Here is a 19,951-nt window from a genome sequence, read left to right as displayed (position 1 = left end):
AATAAGTTCTTCCCATATTCTTAAGGTGTGCTCGATTGTTGCAAGTTCTAAACGACCAGGTCGCGCCCTGAACCAGTTTGGAAAACTGGCTGGCCGCGACAAACCGCGAGAGTAGCGTGTACACACCAACAAGTTTTTTTTACTCATCGAACAATCAGGAATCTCACCAGGACTGTAACAAACTCTTTCACTCCATAGAAAAGTATTCACTGGCATTCGTGGAAAGTATGGGAAAGAGAAGCTCTGTAACTAGTGGGCATGCAAAGCCACGTGTGTCGGCCGCTGCTGCCGTCGACACAGCTGGCTCCTCTTCCAAGCCTGTTCATGACTCCAGAGTACGGGCCCACCACGAACAGGAGCTGGAGCTGGAACAAGAGCTGGAGCTGGACGAAGAAAAACCACAAAAAATATCACATCCTCCTTCAAAGAAGCAGAGAAAGCAAATCTCTGCTCAAGAGATCCAAGTGGCCCGAGAAACTGCCGAATTATTCAAGTCCAATATCTTCAAGCTTCAAATCGATGAACTCATCAAGGAAGTAAAGTTGAAAGATGCTAATATCGACAAGATTGAAAAAGTGTTACATAAACTTCATGATCTTATAAGGATGATTCCCGCTACGGAGAACTTGACTCTCGAAGAGTTGGAGGCTCGGTTTACTTCTAAGAAGGTAGTCATCCCATTTCCGGATCCTAAACCTAGCAAAGTCAACTATAAGTTTTCGTATTTACCTCCTGAAGATGTGTCTTTAGTTGGATCGTTTGGATTGAAAACGGGTGTTTCCCAAAACCACGGAATGTCTGTAGATATGATTTTGACCATGCCTAAAGAATTGTTTCAACCGAAAGATTATTTGAATTACAGAGCTTTGTACAAAAGGGCTTTCTATTTGGCATACTTGACAGACCATTTGATTCCTTTGACTAAGAAGCACAACCTCCCAGTGAAAATATCCTACCAATACTTTAATGATGATATCTTGTATCCTTGTTTAACGATCGAGAGTATAAAAACTGATAACCCTGACGATTTATGTTTCCACAAGACAAAGTTTAGTATCAAATTAATTGTTGGTTTGCCGTTCGGAGTATTCGAAAATAAAAAATTGATGCCCAATAAGAACTGTATCAGAATCCAATCTGATTCTGAAGAATTGCCCCCGACTCCCTTGTACAATTCATCTATCTTGTCGCTGACAGCATTTGATTATTATTTGAAATACTTGTACACTTCTAAAAAGGCTACAGAAAGCTTCAAAGATGCTTGTAGATTGGGAAAGATCTGGTTGAACCAAAGGGGATTTAGTGGATCTGTCAACAAAGGAGGATTTGGCCATTTTGAATTCGCCGTGTTAATGAGTGCCTTACTACATGGTGGTGGTTTGAATGGGAACAAGATCTTGTTACATGGATTCTCTTCTTATCAATTATTCAAAGGTACTATCAAGTACTTGGCTACAATGGACCTTTCTTCAGGCTATTTATCGTTTTCCAGTTTAATTGGGGAGAACATTGCATCTAAATTCAACCCTAATGAGGGATTCAATGTTCCTACCATCTTTGACAAAAATTTGAAGTTGAACATATTGTGGAAGATGACTAGTTATTCATATAACCTATTGAAGCACGATGCTATCCAAACGTTGGAATTACTTAATGATGTGGTGAAAGACAGATTCGATCCCATTTTGTTGCACAACTCAAACCATGATCAATTAAGATACGACATGTTGTTGAATATTACTATTCCAGATGATTTGATAGAACAGTTTGGTCCCTTGGAAAAGATTACGTTCTTAACATTCGAGAACTTTATAATGAACAAGCTTTATGTTATCTTAAAAATGGCTCTTGGAGATAGGGCTACTCAAGTGGTTGTGAAGCTTGAAAAGTTTCAAAACGTCTTTGCCATCCACAAAAGAAAAATAAACTCTCAGACAAACAATTTCATTATAGGGCTTATGTTCAACCCAGATGAATGCGAAAAGTTAGTCACTAAGGGTCCAGATAATGATGATCATGAGGAAGAAGTCATCAAATTCAGAAACTTTTGGGGTGCAAAAGCTTCTTTGAGAAGATTTAAGAATGGTACTATCCAAAACTGTGTTGTTTGGCTGATCAAGGAATCTGAACCTGTTACTTTATCCATAATCAAGTATTCTTTGGATCACCATTTGTACAAAGATATTTCCTCCAACATTTCCACCGAATTGCCAGCATTTAATAAGAAACTTCCTATACCATTATTACCGTCTGGTTCTAATCAACCTGTTATCTCAACCAGCAGCTTTGCCAATTTGAAAACTTCTTTCGAATCTTTAACTAGAGCCATTTCCAAATTATCGTTGCCTTTGAGTGTCAAGTCAATGTTTCCCGCTTCATCGAGTTTAAGATATACTTCCACTTTGCAGCCAGTTCCCTTCGCTGTCAGTAATCCTGACTTTTGGAATGAAGTGATTTTGCAGTTCGAATCTTCAGCAAAGTGGCCAGATGAATTATTTGCATTAGAAAAAGTCAAGTCAGCTTTCTTGTTGAAGACTTTGGACGAGCTTCACAAGGAAACAGCATACAAAGCCTTCATAACCCAAGATGACACTATTCCCTTCAATAGTCATATAACTATATTAAGGGTTTTAACCCCTGAAGGGTTTGGATTCAAAATCAGAGTTTTGACCGAAAGAGATGAGACAATGTATTTAAGAGCTGTGAGTAACGCTGACAAGCAAAAAGCCAGGGCCCAAGATATTTATCTTAAATTCAACCAAAAGTACATTGGTGTGGTGAAGCATTCAAGAACCGTTAGTACTTTATCCCATCATTTCCCCTTTTATTCCCCAACAGTAAGATTATTCAAGATATGGTTGGACTCCCATTTACTATTGAGCCACTTCAGCGAGGAATTGGTGGAGTTGATTGCGCTCAAGCCGTTTGTTGACCCAGCTCCATATTCAGTACCTCACTCTGTTGAGAACGGGTTCTTAAGGATTTTAGAGTTCTTAGCCAGTTGGAATTGGAAGGATACTTCATTGATTCTTGATCTTGTGAAAAATGACGTTGGGGGAGATTCTTACAACGAATTAGACAGTGAAACCTTCAACAAATTGTCCGACAAGTTAACTATTCAAACTCAGCAGATGATTGAAGATAATTTCACAAAGATAAGAAAAAACGATCCAACAGGAATCAAGACCCAATTTTTTATTGGATCTAAAGATGACCCATCAGGAATCTTATGGTCCAATGAATTGACTCTTCCGATTGCCAGTAGATTGACGGCTTTGGCAAGATCTGCAACTGAAATTATCAGATCATCTGGTGTCAATGAGATTAATCTCAATTTATTGTTTGTACCGGTGTTGCAAGATTACGATTTCATCATCGATATCAAGTCTCATAAGTTATCAACTTCTGCCGGGGTGTTACCTTCCAACAGCTTCAAGAATTTGATTAACAACCAAACATTTTTCCCGGATGATATTGCTTCCAAATACGATTTGACCCAAGCTTATATTGATGATTTAAACAGGAAGTTTGGTAATGTGATTATATTTTCTTCCCACAGCTACAGTTTTTTGAACAATGATGGGCACAATATCATCACTGGTCTTTTTGTCCCTGCTACTTTAACTAAGAAGAAGTTCAGAGTCAACTTTGGTATCAACCTCAAACCTGTTCAAGATTCTAAAGACAAAGACACAGAAGAAGTGATCATCAACAAAGAAAGCATTCTCGATCAAATTCGTCTTTTGGGAGGTGATCTCATTAGTGAGGTGAAAATTAAAGGCTGAGGACCACCTTATACCTGCCTTGTGTACTATACCACTGGTAATATAGACCTTGTAGTTATTTATTTATACTGTTTATATAACTTTAATCATAGAAACCGCGATTTTAAATCTTTAACAAAAAGGTCCAACTTTCTTCGTACACTTTTTCCAAGCATCTAAACTGGCTTTCAATAATCACCATAAAGGGTTTGATAACTCATTGAAACATTAGCATTAATCAATATGGAAGAAATGAAGGAAATTGAGCACATAATACGAGATTATCAACAAGAGCGATATCCTTCGCCTGAAGAGACCCGAAAGAATAATGCCACCATATTATATAAACGAAAGAAGTTCTTTCTTGGAGAGTTACGACATTCATTTAGATTCATGGGATTCCTATTGATTGTGATTGTTTACTTGCGAGATTTGTCTACCACCGGCTTGGTTCTAAGAGGGTTTTCCCAGTACACTTTATCCAATCCATACCCATCATTGCATTTATACACAGAGGAATCTAAAAAGGGTTTGAGTAAGTTTTTACTTCTAACGGTGATAGTGTTGAATGGGTTCTATACACTTATCCACTTGGTGTTTGGTGCTTATTCTTCACCACCGCATGGGGACAAACATTTTTTACATGGAAGTCTGACAATTGAGTTCATAGGAGAAAGAGTACCATTTGGTAGATTGGAGTTGCTTATTCTCGACGTAATGATATTCTTTTTTCAAGTGGTCCTCCATAACTTAATGTGCTATGTTCAAGATTTTGAGATTCTACTGGTGACAGTCCCTCATGATTCCATCTCCAATCCCACACAAGATATTCATCTGGAATGGAAGGTGCACAACGACTGCGACGGATACAATGGCGATGTGGTACTTTTGTGCCTTGATATTATCAGCAATATCAAGGTGATCTTGAGTTACCGTGGTGGGTTTACGCTTTCTCCTCAGGAAGAAGAAAGAGCCGGCCAGCCACGCCCTGTTGCTGAGATTCCATACCCTATTCCCGGTTCCTTTTCATAAAAGCACTTGTCTCTTTCCTTACCAATATACGAGATCTTATGAAAGGTTTAACGGTATGTACACGCTCTAACCATGCTAATTGCGATGAGAAATTTTCGAGTGTCAAAATTTCTGCTCATCTCTGTACTATAGCTATAAAATGGCAGATAACAATATTGTGGGAATTGAGTACAACAGAGTTACCAACACAACATCCACAGACTTCCCTGGGCACTCTTCCAACGAAGATCAATCATGGGATATTGAGAAAATCAAGAACAGCCTCGAAGTGAAGATCAGTAAGCTAGATGAGAGAGAGTCTAACTTTGATTTAGTTCATATTGACACATCTATTGCTAACGCTTTACGGAGAATAATGATCTCAGAAGTTCCTTCTGTTGCTGCTGAAACCATATATGTGTTCAACAACACCTCCGTGATTCAAGACGAGGTTTTGGCTCATAGAATCGGGCTCATTCCTTTAAAAGCAGATCCTGACTTGTTGACATGGGTTGACACGGCTCAGGACGAAAAGTCCAAATATACCGATGAAAACACCATCGTTTTGACATTGGATGTTACATGTACACACAACCCTAATGCCCCTAAAGGTTCCACTAATCCCAAAGAGTTGTACAGAAATTCGCATGTGTACGCCAAAGACTTGAAGTTTGAACCCCAAGGAAAGCAAGTGGAATTGTTCAAAGGAAATCCGGTAACGGCAGCAGATCCTAATATCTTAATTGCCAAGTTAAGGCCAGGTCAAGAGATTTCCTTAAGAGCTCATTGTATATTGGGAGTTGGTAGTGATCATGCTAAGTTTTCTCCAGTTGCAACTGCCTCATACAGATTGATGCCAGTAATTGATATCAAACAACCAATTTCTGGCGAACAAGCCAAGAGATTCCAAAGATGTTTTCCTCCTGGAGTTGTAGATATTGACAGTAAAGGTGAAGCTTATGTGAAAGATGCAAGAAGAGATACTGTTTCAAGAGAAGTATTGAGACATGAAGAATTTGATGGGAAAGTCAAATTAGGAAGAAAAAGAGACCATTTCATCTTCAATATCGAATCCACAGGCGGAATGCCACCTGAAGAAATATTCATCAAATCGATCCGTCTTTTAAAGAGTAAAGCTGATTATTTGAGAAACTGTCCAATTGGCCAGTAAATGGGAGGAAGTGATATTACAAGCTATCAAGCTTTATGTACATTAATGCATAACTACACTAATTGTTTTCTTGATCCCTTAAAGAACAATTGCACAACTGTAATTTGTAAACCAGCCATACCAACCATCAACAACACTTCGAAAATAGAAAAGTAGTAGATTCTAGATTCAGTACTCTTAACAGTGGCTTGGTTTCTGTTGTTTCTGGTCTTGTAGTATTGAATGGCTCTTAACAATTCATCCAATTTTTGGTCGATTTTGTCAACAGTCTTGCCCATGTTTTCAATATGAGCCTTTGGTTTGGCATTTGGTTGGTCTGGCATGTTGGCCTTGAAGTCATTTTTATCATTTTCCACCTTAATCTCAAAGTCAATCACCTTTTCAGCGTAAGTAGACATGCTATTGGAGAAACACAATTCGTACTCTCCGGCAATATCGGCATTGATTATGAAATCTCCTTGTCTCTGCTTGTCTTCGGTAACGATCACTTCACCTCTTGGGTTCTTTATAGTGTAGTCAACATCAAAGGCACCTCCACTTTGAACAGCAAAGTAATAACTGATAGATGTCCTTGGCTGGTCGGTAAACACACCAAAGCACACATTTTCATGGGCCCCCAAAATGAATGTCAATGCGGCTTGGGATACCAGGCACAAGGCGCACACCATAAGTAACAAAGAAAATCTCATAGTGTGTTGCTGAGTTTTATTGTGATCCCAAATGTTTTGAGAGCGCATTCAAGACGTGTCGAGAAAATTTTCAAAATGACGTCGTGCGCTAATCCGTTTATTTACAAGGTTACTTAAGGTTAGACAGGGCTAGTGTCGATATGTAAAAGAGGGCATTGACTTATGCCAAATTAACAAGTTTTCCAACACGGTCAAATCCAATCGCTTTATCTTTCTTTCTGTCTCTACGACTGGCACCATACCGGTAACCAACAGATCCAGATTGAGCATGAGAGAATCTAAATGCAGTTCTATCTCCTTCCTTTTGCTTTCCAACCAAAACTTTATTCAAAACCACAGAGTTGTTTTGTTGGGAATGATCTTGGATTTGTGTCAACTTGGTTAAGGTTTCACTGGCAGGTTCCAATCCGAAAATGTCTGCTGCATCAACTGGACCAAAAGGTTCTGATTCTGAGATCGTTAAAAATCTCTGGTGTAAAGTTCTTGATGGAGTGGGGATTTCTGTCAAGTTTTCCGCCTGCAATGGAGGATTGAATAATGGGAACATCTTGTACATGGTGGTAGAGAACTGCTTCAAATCAGTTGTTATTTTGTTCTAAAGCTTGTTAGTATTATCAAACAGGAAAGGTCAATTCGGTGTAGATGTTCAGTAGAAATTGTTAACCATGGGTTTTGTCTTCAAGACTAATCGAAAAATAATAGTCTCATCATTATAATACCACACACCGAATCATAATTTGGTTTATACATACGTTCTCTTCCCAGCTTCTTTCAATTTCGTAAAGCTTTATAATGGCTTCAACTCTTGCCAATTTAATCCCGTATTTCTGAGCTATTTCTTGTGTCTTTAGTCCTCTTACATTAGCATCCTCATATACCGTCAACTTCAATTCTTCGGAAATGATGGGGGCTGTCGTACATTGCAAGTTTTGAGGAAAAGGGTGTAATGCAGGATCTCTTCCTTTGGAACCGAAGGATCTCGAGGTGGGTTGATTTCCATCTTCCACACTCTGTCCGTCCTGTACAATATATCTGGGCTTGTGGTTCTGTGGAGGATAATAATACTTGTTCCTGTAGTATTCACCTCTTATGTTCTTAGGCCCAAGCCATCCTTTCAAAGCTCTTTGGAAGTAACTAGAATGGTCTTTTTTGCCAGTCTGGGGAGGTACAACTGGTCTGTAGGCTTCTGGGTACGCCAACCGCCTCTTCAACGTCCGCAAGTGCTGTAACTGTCCACAGCGTACAACTGGATGAGATGATCGGCCTAGCACTGGATTATGGCTAAACATGTTAGTGTGGAAGATTTATAAACGACTTTGAAGATTAGTGAGTGAGAAAAATTTTCAGGCGCGACATTTGCCTGACACCGGTTCACACGACATGGGCTTGAAAGTCGCGTCGCGAGAAGTGTTTATGTTTAGTTATAGGTAATTTCATAGCACTGTTACAACAAAGCCATTAAGCTGGGGAGAACCTTTAGGGCCTTATAATCATGACTAACTTGTACTCGACGTTCCAGAAGCTCAAAGAACAGGTTTCTCCAATCGCTGTAGGACATGAAGATAACGCGTTGGCGTCTAATCACAGCCAGCTCAAGAGGCTTTACACCAGTGAAGATGATCCTTTCAACGATAAAAAATTTCAAAAAGATACTTCCAGATCAGCACTCACTCCCAATAATGATATCCAGAACAAACCACCAGGGTCTCCGTTTATTCGTAATGATAATCTCCTGAACGAAATGAGAAAATCTGCTGAACCACCAGTCGTTAATCACTACGACCACCAACAACATATTCAAGTTGAACGGCAAAATGTTGAAGAAATCAAGAAAGTCAGCGAGCAACCCAAGAAGGGACACAAGGGAAAACATGATGACTTGGAGGGAGAAGATGATGTTCCATTAAACGTGTTGGAAGAAATGAACAAGTTGGAGGAATGTTTCCCTGTTCTTTCATCCAACTATAGACTAATTGATAAGATTGGAGAGGGAACTTTCTCCACGGTGTACAAGGCAGAAGCTTTAAATGGGACTGTGAGATTATCCTCAGATATATGGAAGTCACCACCATTGAAGAAACTGAAGAGCAACGATTCGAAAGCAAAACTAAAAACCAAGAACCCAGTGGTAGCCTTGAAGCAAATCTACGTTACCTCATCTCCTAATAGAATTTATAATGAGTTGAACTTGTTATACATATTAACTGGGAACAGTCATATAGCACCTCTCTTGGATGTGTTGCGATTTCAAGACCAAGTGGTGGCCATATTACCTTATTACCCTCATGCTGACTTTCGTGACTTTTACCGTGACTTACCAGTTAAAGGAATCAAAAAGTACTTATGGGAGTTGTTCCAAGGGTTGGAATTTGTTCACAATAAAGGAGTTATTCATAGGGACTTGAAACCAACCAATTTCTTATATGATCCTTTTAAAGGTAAAGGTGTATTAGTTGATTTTGGTTTGGCAGAAAAAGTACAGTCATCATCTATTCAACCTACTTCTAATCCTTGTCCTTGTAACTCAAAGGACAACAGTAAGGTTCCAAAAAACAGGCATAACAAACGACTCAATATCAAAGCAGCCTATCCTAAACAAGATCAACGTCCTCCAAGAAGGGCAAACAGAGCAGGAACAAGAGGATTCAGAGCTCCCGAAGTGTTGTTCAAATGTACCCATCAAAATACCAAGATCGATATTTGGTCAGCTGGTATCATAGGTTTATCTTTACTTTCCAGAAAGTTCCCTTTGTTTAACTCCCCGGATGACACTGATGCATTAGTGGAAATGGCTATTGTTTTTGGGTTGGATAAGTTACAGAAATGTAGCGAATTGCATGGATGTGGGCTTGAAATCAACTTGCCCTCCAATATCTATACCTCCAATGGTAACATTTTAAAACTCATAGCTGATTCTTTGATGCATGAGATTGAGCAAGATGCTTTACCTCATGACAGTGTCATCTACGACACTATCAAAGTATTAAACAAAACTTGTGACGGGTTCAATCATTCAATCGAAAAATTCAAAGACTCTTTAGTTAACGAAGAAAGAGAATTGTACGAGAAATACCAAGACCACAAAAACCTTTACCACCTTTTACTTGGATGTTTCCATATGGATCCTAGTAAGAGGTTTTCAGCCAAAGAAGTATTAGAGTTGCCATTCTTTTACGAATTATCAGCTAATGATAATGATGATGATGATGTTATACTTTGAATCAAATTCATACCAAAAAAGAATATCCTTACTATTATTATACACCCAAATATAATATACAAACATAAAACAAACAGAGCTCTCTCTTCAATAGTCTAATTCATTGTCAGACAGATACCGTCTCTTTGAACCCCTATTATTATCATATTCATTGTCATTATTAGTATCGTCATTAACATCATTCAGACTGCTAATAGAAATTAACTTCTCCTGCTTATTCCATTTCCTATTGAGTTTTGTAATCAACTGATCTTTCTGGGTCAATGTGTGGAATATCGGAAGCTTTTTGAAGTCACCTTTCAAGTCTTCTTTCAACAAACCTTCAATATTTTCAGGAACTTCTTTGTTCCCGGGAAATCTTGATCCAAAATCAAGTTTATTATTCAATAGCTCAAGTCTCACATCCTTGGAGAAAATTAAGTTCCTTTTCAAATTGCTGAATGGCTGTTTAAGAGTCGACTTCTTTTTGAAGTTCTCTCGGTTCTGCTCAATGGTAGTTTTGGGGATATTTTCATTAACTGTTAACGACATTGGTGAAGGAGTAGAATCCACTATACTTGTAACTCCACTTGACTTTGAATCAAGAGTGGGTTTGGGCTTATGCAAATCTTTGAATTTGAACCGGTAGTCTTTTTTGACTATTAGTTTTTCAGTCTTTCTTGTGGAAACAATACCAGCAGGATTTCCCGTACTAGATGTGGAACTGGAACGAGACTTGGAGTTCACGTGAAGGGGTTTTATTACCCGAGTATCTTCATCATCATCGGAAAAGAGAATGGCCGAGTTGGACTTCAACTTGGATGAGTTGAGCAAAAGTCGTTCTTTAAGTAGTAGCGAGTTTGTGGGGGTGGTTACGGGCGGTTGTCCCGACATTGATACCAAGCTGGTGGTGCTATTGTTTCTGGTACTGGACTTGAAAGCTTGATCATCTATAGAAACAATCGAGTTTCGAGGGCTTTCTAAGCTAGCAATAGATAAGCTTCTGGTGTTATAAGAATGATTCGAACCGTTCGAGTTGGTAGACGAGGACCGAGGCCGATTGGCCAACCCTCCAAGGAGGGATGGTCTGATCACATGAGGACTTGTTGACCCTGATACGGGATCTGTGGAGCTGGAGGGGCTTTTGTGGTCTTCAAAGACCTCCGTTCCGGATTGCATTATGGGGTAGCCGGGCTTGGGGACAAGTGGACAGGAGGAGGAAGGGGGACGAGGGCTCTTTTTTGCAGAACGAAGCCGGATGGGATCCAGATGAGTTAACTAGATGTATGCAGATGGGCCTTGAACGTAGCAAGTCTACTCAGTAATGAGTTGATGAAAAATGCTATGTCCCGAAAGGTGCTTTTAAGTAGAAAAATTGTAAATATCTGCTGCGCATCCACTGCGATTTTGTTGCTGAGATGAGCTGCAAGTAGTCGCATCTGCGCTCCTTATCGTGAAAGGGTCCGACACTTTTAATTGATAATAGGAAGAGTTTGAAAAAGTAGAAGAAACTGAATGAAGAGGATAATGTTTACACTTAATATCTCTTCTATTCTTTTACATCAGCCGAATAAAAATGTGACCATATACCCCAAGAAACGGACATGGTCACGTGAGCATATTCTCGCTTATGCGAGGATGCCGCGTCCGTACGTTAGATAAAACGTATCCATTATCCAGCGTACTGCATTCACCAGTCGGTTGGCAAATCGTTCGGGGCCATGATCTACACTATTAATTTGTGCATATTATTGGGAGTAAAACGGTTGCGAATCGCCGATCCTCGAATGCAGTTATCAGATGTATGGCTTAGATAACGTCTTCCCCACGTATAGAATGAGTAACCCTGAAGCCAACAAATGTATGACGTGTAGAGGTACCACGATATTCAAGCAGTAGCTACCACTGAAACTCTCGTGGTCTGTGTGTTTAACTTTTCTGGTATACTCGGTTTATCACCTTGTGAATGGTTCTCAGATCTGGAGCTCGAGATCTCAGCGAAATGGCAAGGAAATTTCGCACGCCAAACTGTTCTAAGAGTACCACTAGGTATTATATTTGCAAGGCATGGACTACACGTTCGACGAAATTCCCAAGCCCTCGCTGTTTATTGGCTGGGATATCTTCAAGTAGGCTTATGGCTGTGCAACACCAGCAAAAAGAGTGAGGGAGTCCAGAGAAGGGTAGAAGTGACAGACTGGTACACTAATGGAAAAGAAGGTTGTTGTATGGTGTTATGGGTCGGAACTAGATGGCGGGAGTTCACATCCATGCTGGTAATGGAAAACACACACCAATTGTGCCAATTCTATCAATGTGTATCTGGACCATAGCCTTGATGTGTTTGGTACACGCACTCAACAACTGACGCAGTCGCACAACTGTGCCTTCATAAATATCCTTTTTATGCCTCACTTGTATTTTTCTACATAGATAACTATGAACCAAGATATGGAAAAGACACCACACACTGATTCAAGTGAAGAACCAGCTACCCCTGTGAGCATGGAAACTCCTCTCCCACCTCACTATGAACGTGAACATTTTTTTGATCACTGTGAAGAAGGCCCTCGTATGCGTGGCCACAAGGACAGAAGATTCAAGGATAGAAAGAGAATGTTAGCTGGTTTCAAGTTTATGGCCTTGTTGATTATTGGTCTTACAGCCTTTGGCTCTTACAACTACGGTAAGAACCAGGGGTTGATGGAAGCCTACCAAATGAGAGGAATGCCTCCACGTGAACACTTCCGGGGCGAAGGATTCCACCCAGAAGGATTCCACCCAGAAGGATTCCACCCAGAAGGATTCCACCCAGAAGGATTCCACCCAGAAGGTTTCCACCCAGAAGGTTTCCCACCCAGACACCCAGAAGGATCTCACCAAGACGGATTCCACCCAGTAGGATCACCTCCTGTAGGACATATGGACTGGGAACACAAGAATTGGAAGCCTCACCATGGAGAAGGTCACAGTGATGACATGCACCTCAAGGGTGCTATTAACTTCGAAAGTTTCAGGAAAGCCAGAGATGCTGTCAAGAAAACTGTCGAAGCCGCTGAAGCCAAAGGAATTGATTACCGGAAGACTGAAGAATACTGGAACGCTAAGAAGGCTTTGGCCGAGGTGGTCGACAAGCACTTTGAAGAATTAGGTTCGAAGCTCGAAGACAACAATGCGTATTGGGAAGCCAAGACGGCTGCTAGGGAAACCAGGATGGCTGTCAAGGAAGCCAGGAAGGCTGTCACGGAAGCCAGGAATGCTGCTGATGCTGCACATATCCCCTTCTGGAAGAGTGATCAATTCTGGGAAGCCAAGAAGGCCTTATACCAGATTCAAGATGAACTCAACGTAGATAACAAGATATTTCGCTCCTTGTCCCTCCATCAAGAAGAAATACCCCCATTGGAAGAAATGGGCAAACATTTCAGAAATATGCATCACGACGAACACGACGAACACGACGAACACGATGAACACAATGAACATGATGTCAAAGAAGAAGGTTTCTTTCTGAGTTACTTATGGTTCTTGATGCCAAAGCCTGATAAGCCATTCCACCACAAGGGTGGAGAGATGATCCCAAAGAAAGGTTGTAGTGAAGGCAAAGACAAATTTACCAAGATCAAATTTCACAAGGAGTCCAAGGGTAAGCACCACGAGGAACTTAGTGATACTAAAAAGCACTTGTAAATCAAGTAGCAATCATGGCCTTGAGTTGATAGGGTTTGGTTCTTTTGATCTGAATTGATGCAATGCGATATGTTTGGTTTTATACAGTTATATATGGTTTTATTTGATGTGAATACAGAGTGTTTAAGAAGTGTAGATCCGGAGTAGTTTTAGAAAGGCTATACAAATCATATAAACCGACACATACTTTTACTTGGGGTGACCCGTAAAATTGTCCTGTGATGGTTCTGGTGTCCTGTTATTAAATTATAACCCAATTTTCGTCATCTCGTTACATCTGTCAAACACTCCTCTGGCCCGTATATACGGATCCAATTCAGTATACAATCTGGCCACCCGCTTTTGGAGTTCAAGCCTTTGTACAAGATGATCTTGAGATTCCTGTCTAGTTTCAGCGGTGATCCAATTGGCCGTCGACTCTACCCACAGCAAGAGACATGCAAAGTACTCTTCAAGATATTCTTCGTATTGAGTGTCCACCGGTTTTGGAAGTGAGTTCTCTTTAGTAGGCTCTACGTACTCGGGCCGATACCTATCAGTCCCTCCCAACAGTTCAGGAATATGTTTGTCATTTATGAACATTGTCAATTGTTCATAAGTATTGGTGAAATGAATTTTGGTGGCCACCAACGGGTCAACCCACCCTTTGATGATCTTCCACACGGTGGAAAAGATCCAAGGAGCTTTGTGGATCAAAACTGCTCCCAAATACTCCGGATAGTTGGCTTCAAACGCTGCCGTTAAGAAACGAACCGCATGCAAATCAACATTTGCCAATGAAAAGCCCGTCATGTCAAACAAAATACTACCCTTATTAACACCGTGACTTTCTCTGAACCCAAGACGGGCCCATTCGATGAGCAAACAGATAATCCTCTCGAAGTCGGCATCAGAACAATCATGCCGAAAGTGTTTTGCGACCTTAACAACTATGAGTGGCCTACCAAATACATCGTAGCCTCGGATGTAAATCTTGTTGAGCCTAAAGGTGGCGCCTAGTGGAGACTTGGGATCTGCCAACACCGGCACCGCATCGCCATCCCAGAGATACAGTTCCACTGGGTGGACATTTTTTCGCCAATTGAGACAACTAAGTGCCATTTGTACAGATTTATCAGCGTTCAACAGGCGTGCAACAATGTACCGCAAAAGGGCCGTGTCCAAATAGTCATTCCTGGAACACGCGAGAAACGAGTACTGTAAGTCCCAGATATTATAGTTGTGAAATGCCAGATGAGTTTGGGACCCGGTAGGTATGAACTTGGTAACCTCGGCATCTGTAATAGCAGGCTCAAACGATTGTGACTTCTTCCCCAACACGAGTTTTTGGCAGATGTTTAGGCCCACGGAGATAGTCTGCTCAGAGATATCTGGGTCGGCGAGTTTACGCGGAGTGTAGCTGGCTTCTACCCTTGAATCTACATACGGAAATTGGTCAATATCTTTGATGGATGAAAGTTTGACATCGAATCCCAACCCATGTAGAATGATTGCCAGAACCTTCTTGAGGGAAATTTCGAGTTCAGGTTCCAAGGGCCAGCCCACATAATCCTTGAAATGTGCCAGTTTTGTTCCCATCGTGTTGAATGATGGGAGAAAGGAAGTTAAACCAGGAACTTTTGAGATCGAGGAAAACGACTTTTTGTTGAGATACTATTTGAGTTTGGAGTCTTGCCACAGCGACCGAAGAGGGATTGTTGTAGACAATATGAAGATGGTGATATGACACTGACAGTCAATGATTTCTTATAGAACCCGCAGTACTATACATTTTTTTGGGCGACGGATTGCCATTCTAACCCCTCTACCACTCAGAAAATGTGGGGCATTTTTGGCTGCGAATTAGCCTCGAACTGGAAACAAAATAGAGAGACGTAGATGAACCATTATAATTATTAACATCAGCAACCGGCCCCGGTCCATACGAGAAGTGCTGTCACTTATTCTACTGACATGGAGTTATGTCAATTACATGAAGGGTGATCTTACCAAATGATGGGGAGTGAGCCTTGTCGACCATGATCAGACCAGTCAAATGCCCGAGAACAACCACAATCACATTTGAGGCGTCTACTGGGATGATATTTTGCACACTGATGACCACAATATTGATGAACTCTAGCTGCCACCATTCCGGTGCTCTTTTATATCGATTTTTAGTTTCAACCTCACTATTAGTGTAACTAATGACCCCCGGTGTAACACCAATGATTACACACCTCAACACCCATCTCTCCACCTGAAATTCATACTCGAATAAGGATGATATCAACCTTTTGGAGCCAAATGTTCAATCATCGTGCCCAGTGATGGTAGTACCTTTTTCGCAAATAGCTAATTAGTGGTCGCTTGTTTCTTCGCCAATAGCTATGTGCTATCACTTCTTCTTCTTCAGCATGAACATGTATCTCCATGGAGGCCTACCTGGATCTCCCTCACGTTTAATGCAAACTATTCGGTTGGATGATGATGCTGATGCTGTTGTTTTTTCCCCACTTCTTTTGGTTTCAGAGAGGGTAGGCAACTGTGAAAAATCCCCAACAGAAAGCCTAAGGTGGCGATTATAACATTGAAACACCTTCAGAAATTAATTCAATAATTGATACAAACATAGTCCCCAGTTGCTTATTTTAGTGTCCTGGATGTAATGCATTGGCTGCACAAATATCATTTAACAGTTAAAATCTGCACCTTGGGTAAAAATCACGCAGTCAGTAAGGGTGGAGATGGTAGCAGATGCGCAAGTGCCAGTGTCCATACTCGTGGCCCCGCTCCTAATGTGCCGCTGATAACTATTATAATTCTGGAGTCGATGTTGGGGCCTGACGGTAAGATGTCGCATTGCCTTGGCCCCAAAGATGCAAAAAAAGTCGTGGGGAGACCTTGCTCTCCACGCCAAAAACTCCGACGTTTTTCACATGATCTTTGCCAGGCCCCAGGTTTCAATCATATAAAGTCCACCCATATCCCTCTTGATCCCACTCATTCATTAGTTTACAAATGCTTTCAGATAACTTCAAAAGCAGAGTGTCACAATTGACGTGGGAGGGTGTACTCTTGTATGCCATTGGGGTATTGACGCTTTATTTCACTTACAGGTTTATTAGAAAGACCACTCTAAAGTATAAGTTCGGAGTTACAGAGGCAAGACTTCTTCCTAAATCTTATCCGTTTTTCAGCAGAAACCCTTATACGTTTTTGTGCTTGAAGCGGGATGGACTTGTTCTCGCTGAGGTGTTGAAGTTCATGAGATTATATGGACATACCTGGAAGGCTAATCTTGGACACCAAATTGTGGTGACAGCAGACCCCGAAAACATCAAGTCGATCTTGGCCACCCAGTTCAATGACTTTGTGATGGGTTTGCGGCTTTCCCAGTTCCGTCCACTCTTGGGTGAAGGTGTTTTCACATTGGATGGACATGGTTGGAAGCAAAGCAGAGCTATGTTGAGACCCAATTTCTCCAGAGAAAAGGTTGCCCATACCCAGTCGTTGGAGTTTCACGTCCAGAATCTTTCCAAACACATTCGCAAACACAATGGCCAGCCCTTTGACATCCAAGAGTACTTTTTCCGTTACACGGTGGATACTTCTACCGAGTTTTTGTTTGGTCACTCGTTGTATGGGTTGATGGATGAGACCATTGGAGAAACTCCTCCGGAGGGAAGCTTTAGAGGTTCAGGAAACTTCTATGAGAGTTTCAACATCTCCCAGGAAATATGTGCATCTCGTGCTTGGGCACAGAATTTGTATTATTTTGTGAACCCTAGGAACTTTAAGGCCAATAACAAGATTGTGCACGAGTTTGCCGATTTTTACATCAGCAAAGCTTTGCAGTATGATGACAATGTTTTGCAAGATAAAAGTAAGGAAGGGTACATTTTCTTGTATGAGTTGGTGAAAGAAACCCGGAATCCAACCGTTTTGAGAGACCAATTGTTGAATATTATGATTGCTGGAAGAGATACTACTGCTGGTTTATTGTCAATGTTTTTCTTTGAAATGTCCCGGAACCCTGATATCTTTGCCAAATTGAAGGAAGAAATTTACCGGGAGTTTGGCACATATGACATGTGTGACCCAGAGGATATTACTTTTGAGAGCTTGAAAAAGAGTGAATACTTGAAATGGTGCATCAACGAAACGTTAAGAATGTATCCAAATGTGCCTTTGAATTTCCGGTGTGCCAAGCGTGATACCACCTTACCTCGTGGAGGTGGTAAAGACTTACAGCAACCAATCTTGATTGAGAAGGGAACAGTGGTGGCCTACATTATCTCTGCCACCCACAGAGACCCTCAATACTATGGCAAAGATTCAGAAGTCTTCCGTCCGGAAAGATGGGGTGATAAAGACTTGAAGCCTGGTTGGGCCTTCTTGCCTTTCAACGGTGGTCCACGTATCTGTCTTGGTCAACAGTTTGCTTTAACTGAAGCCAGTTATACGATTGTGAGATTATTGCAGATGTTCCCCAATCTTGTCAATGAAGACAAAAGCAAACAGTATCCACCACGTATTCATGCTCAGTTGACTCTTAGTTTGACTGACGGGGCTCACGTGAGAATGTTTTAGGAGTTAAGGTTTATAGGTTAATTGGTACAATACTACAGCAAATTGCGGTTGATATCTATAAGATGGAGAAAATATTTAGAGATGTATATTAATTTATTTTCCAGGGATTATAGGAGATATAGTTTGAGTTCGAATAAGCAATAAAAGATACTGTAAATATATTCAACATAACCAATACATAATCCAGTATGTAACATTTCCCAGCATCACAACTTCGATCTTGGGTCAGCAGCCCTCAAGATCTTCTCAAGTGAAACCGCTTTCATCAAATTACCTTTGATTTTCAACTTTCCACTCATGTACAACTTCTGAGGATTGGCTTCGTTGTTAACAAGCTTGAGGAAATCCTTGTCGGCCATGAACAAAGCCACATCGGCCTTTGGGGGAGTTCCATCTATCTTTCTTACTTCTCCAGTGTTTTTAAACTCAAAAAACCATGATTTGGTCTCTTTGTCCTTATTCTTCAACGTTAAGATAACGTTTGCCTTGGCTTGTTTGATGGATTTAGCTCTCAATTTTTCATCATCATCCAAAACGCTCTTCATAAAGTCGAGCAATTCGGTTCCTTCGAATCCTGGTTCACTAAGGCTTGACATAGTAAATGTTGTGTAGAAATGAGCCTGGCTCTGGGGTATATTTATAGTGGTTTCTCCAAGCGCGATATTTGTGTGGGGTTCTGTGCAACTGGTTTTTCACCTTCATGGGACCATGTGAATTTTTTGGAGAGCTCAAGTATTTGCACCCAAATTGTCCTGATTAGGCTGGGAAAGGCCAACAGAATCGAGCTTTAGGAATCAAAAATAGGTTATACGACACTACAATGCTAGATTTTGGGACGAGATGTGATCATGTGAAAATCACAGAAACCTGCAAAAACAATTATCCATGAACCCAAAGCCAGATCAATACCGTTTAGAATATATTATAGAAATTCTTATACCAGTGACATGCTGACTGTAATGTTGGGATCCAATTGCTGCACATTCTAATGATCTGTGACATTCGCACCCTGTGTTGGTTTTGGAGACTCGTAAAAGTTGATGTATGATGCGCCATCAGCAGTCAGCTCTTCACATGAACTTCTTCCATTGAGTAATGATGTCGTTTACAGGTTATCGAAATGAGTGGCAACAATACTTTAAGCTTCGTCGTCTCCAAAAGCACTTGTCTTTTTGGCCTTGACCACTCTCTTTAACTTTATTGGTATGAGTTTTCCGGGAACAACCACAGGCTTTGTTGTGATAGATGCATCTGATTTTAACTTCTCATCTTGGAGTTTCCCAAGTTGAATTTGCGCTTCAATGAATTTCTGCCGGGTTCTTTCGTCATCAGGTTTGGAATCCGTACTTTTCACATTAGAGTTATCGGCCAGATCTACCAATCGTATAGTCAAGTTGAACTCCTCCTCATTCTCATTGTCCACTTTCACCTTCCCCGTAGTTCCCAAATGTTTCAAAAATTGGGTCAAATTGTTCCATTTAGTGGAGTTCAAGTGAATATGGTCTCTATCACTCAAAATGTACTCCTGGTAAAACTTGTTGGCATTGACCGGTTTGGTACCATGGCTAGTTTTAAGAAGCTTAATGAAGTTATCTTCAAGACTCCTGGAGTAGTTTGTAATCGTAGTTGTAGATAGCAGCTCTATTTTGTATTTGTGTGAAGGGGAACTGAGATGATTTTTGAACCCGTTAGCGTCTCGACATTGCTTCTCGCATACTTGGCAGTAAAACTTGAGCTTCAGAAGACCAGCGGCCTTAAGCTTCTTGGACTGGTACTTTGCGGTTCCTATATCAGATGTTCGTGCCATCACCTTGCGTATGATATCGAATCCAAATTCGCGATGCGATGTCTTTCC

General features: G+C 40.9%; 12 protein-coding genes across 12 annotated transcripts; 6 read left to right on the top strand and 6 right to left on the bottom strand. All coding sequences in view use genetic code 12, as the record gives it.

Moving 5' to 3' along the window:
* Positions 1-227: 227 nt before the first annotated feature.
* Positions 228-3,785, top strand: UTP22 (U3 snoRNP protein; the record flags this gene model as incomplete). The annotated part of the gene is made up of 1 exon (XM_066158206.1): positions 228-3,785. One exon carries the CDS (start codon positions 228-230, stop codon positions 3,783-3,785), a length of 3,558 nt encoding a protein of 1,185 aa, XP_066014303.1.
* Positions 3,786-4,007: 222 nt separating this feature from the next.
* Positions 4,008-4,796, top strand: PSN45_004047 (uncharacterized protein; the record flags this gene model as incomplete). The annotated part of the gene is made up of 1 exon (XM_006686527.2): positions 4,008-4,796. The coding sequence occupies one exon, from the start codon at positions 4,008-4,010 to the stop codon at positions 4,794-4,796; it is 789 nt and encodes a 262-aa protein (XP_006686590.2).
* A 139-nt stretch (positions 4,797-4,935) lies between these two features.
* RPC40 (DNA-directed RNA polymerase core subunit rpc40) lies at positions 4,936-5,946 on the top strand (the record flags this gene model as incomplete). Its single annotated transcript, XM_006686529.1, has 1 exon — positions 4,936-5,946. The coding sequence occupies one exon, from the start codon at positions 4,936-4,938 to the stop codon at positions 5,944-5,946; it is 1,011 nt and encodes a 336-aa protein (XP_006686592.1).
* Positions 5,947-5,999: 53 nt separating this feature from the next.
* Positions 6,000-6,614, bottom strand: PSN45_004045 (uncharacterized protein; the record flags this gene model as incomplete). The annotated part of the gene is made up of 1 exon (XM_006686129.2): positions 6,000-6,614. One exon carries the CDS (start codon positions 6,612-6,614, stop codon positions 6,000-6,002), a length of 615 nt encoding a protein of 204 aa, XP_006686192.2.
* A 181-nt stretch (positions 6,615-6,795) lies between these two features.
* Positions 6,796-7,924, bottom strand: PSN45_004044 (mitochondrial 37S ribosomal protein mS45; the record flags this gene model as incomplete). The annotated part of the gene is made up of 2 exons (XM_006686531.1): positions 6,796-7,230; positions 7,388-7,924. 2 exons carry the CDS (start codon positions 7,922-7,924, stop codon positions 6,796-6,798), a joined length of 972 nt encoding a protein of 323 aa, XP_006686594.1.
* A 203-nt stretch (positions 7,925-8,127) lies between these two features.
* Positions 8,128-9,855, top strand: CDC7 (Cell division control protein 7; the record flags this gene model as incomplete). The annotated part of the gene is made up of 1 exon (XM_006686130.1): positions 8,128-9,855. The coding sequence occupies one exon, from the start codon at positions 8,128-8,130 to the stop codon at positions 9,853-9,855; it is 1,728 nt and encodes a 575-aa protein (XP_006686193.1).
* An 87-nt stretch (positions 9,856-9,942) lies between these two features.
* Positions 9,943-11,013, bottom strand: PSN45_004042 (uncharacterized protein; the record flags this gene model as incomplete). The annotated part of the gene is made up of 1 exon (XM_006686131.2): positions 9,943-11,013. One exon carries the CDS (start codon positions 11,011-11,013, stop codon positions 9,943-9,945), a length of 1,071 nt encoding a protein of 356 aa, XP_006686194.1.
* A 1,260-nt stretch (positions 11,014-12,273) lies between these two features.
* On the top strand, positions 12,274-13,524 carry PSN45_004041 (uncharacterized protein; the record flags this gene model as incomplete). Its single annotated transcript, XM_006686133.2, has 1 exon — positions 12,274-13,524. One exon carries the CDS (start codon positions 12,274-12,276, stop codon positions 13,522-13,524), a length of 1,251 nt encoding a protein of 416 aa, XP_006686196.1.
* Positions 13,525-13,770: 246 nt separating this feature from the next.
* CSR1_2 (phosphatidylinositol transfer protein csr1) lies at positions 13,771-15,102 on the bottom strand (the record flags this gene model as incomplete). The annotated part of the gene is made up of 1 exon (XM_006686132.2): positions 13,771-15,102. One exon carries the CDS (start codon positions 15,100-15,102, stop codon positions 13,771-13,773), a length of 1,332 nt encoding a protein of 443 aa, XP_006686195.1.
* A 1,422-nt stretch (positions 15,103-16,524) lies between these two features.
* Positions 16,525-18,096, top strand: PSN45_004039 (uncharacterized protein; the record flags this gene model as incomplete). The annotated part of the gene is made up of 1 exon (XM_006686134.2): positions 16,525-18,096. The coding sequence occupies one exon, from the start codon at positions 16,525-16,527 to the stop codon at positions 18,094-18,096; it is 1,572 nt and encodes a 523-aa protein (XP_006686197.1).
* A 206-nt stretch (positions 18,097-18,302) lies between these two features.
* On the bottom strand, positions 18,303-18,692 carry PSN45_004038 (uncharacterized protein; the record flags this gene model as incomplete). Its single annotated transcript, XM_006686136.1, has 1 exon — positions 18,303-18,692. The coding sequence occupies one exon, from the start codon at positions 18,690-18,692 to the stop codon at positions 18,303-18,305; it is 390 nt and encodes a 129-aa protein (XP_006686199.1).
* Positions 18,693-19,234: 542 nt separating this feature from the next.
* On the bottom strand, positions 19,235-19,903 carry PSN45_004037 (uncharacterized protein; the record flags this gene model as incomplete). Its single annotated transcript, XM_006686137.2, has 1 exon — positions 19,235-19,903. One exon carries the CDS (start codon positions 19,901-19,903, stop codon positions 19,235-19,237), a length of 669 nt encoding a protein of 222 aa, XP_006686200.2.
* Positions 19,904-19,951: the final 48 nt, after the last annotated feature.

This window comes from Yamadazyma tenuis, chromosome 5 (assembly GCF_029203305.1).
Source record: "Yamadazyma tenuis chromosome 5, complete sequence".
NCBI classification, from domain to species: Eukaryota; Fungi; Ascomycota; class Pichiomycetes; order Serinales; family Debaryomycetaceae; genus Yamadazyma; species Yamadazyma tenuis.
This window is presented reverse-complemented; position numbering and strand designations above follow the sequence as displayed.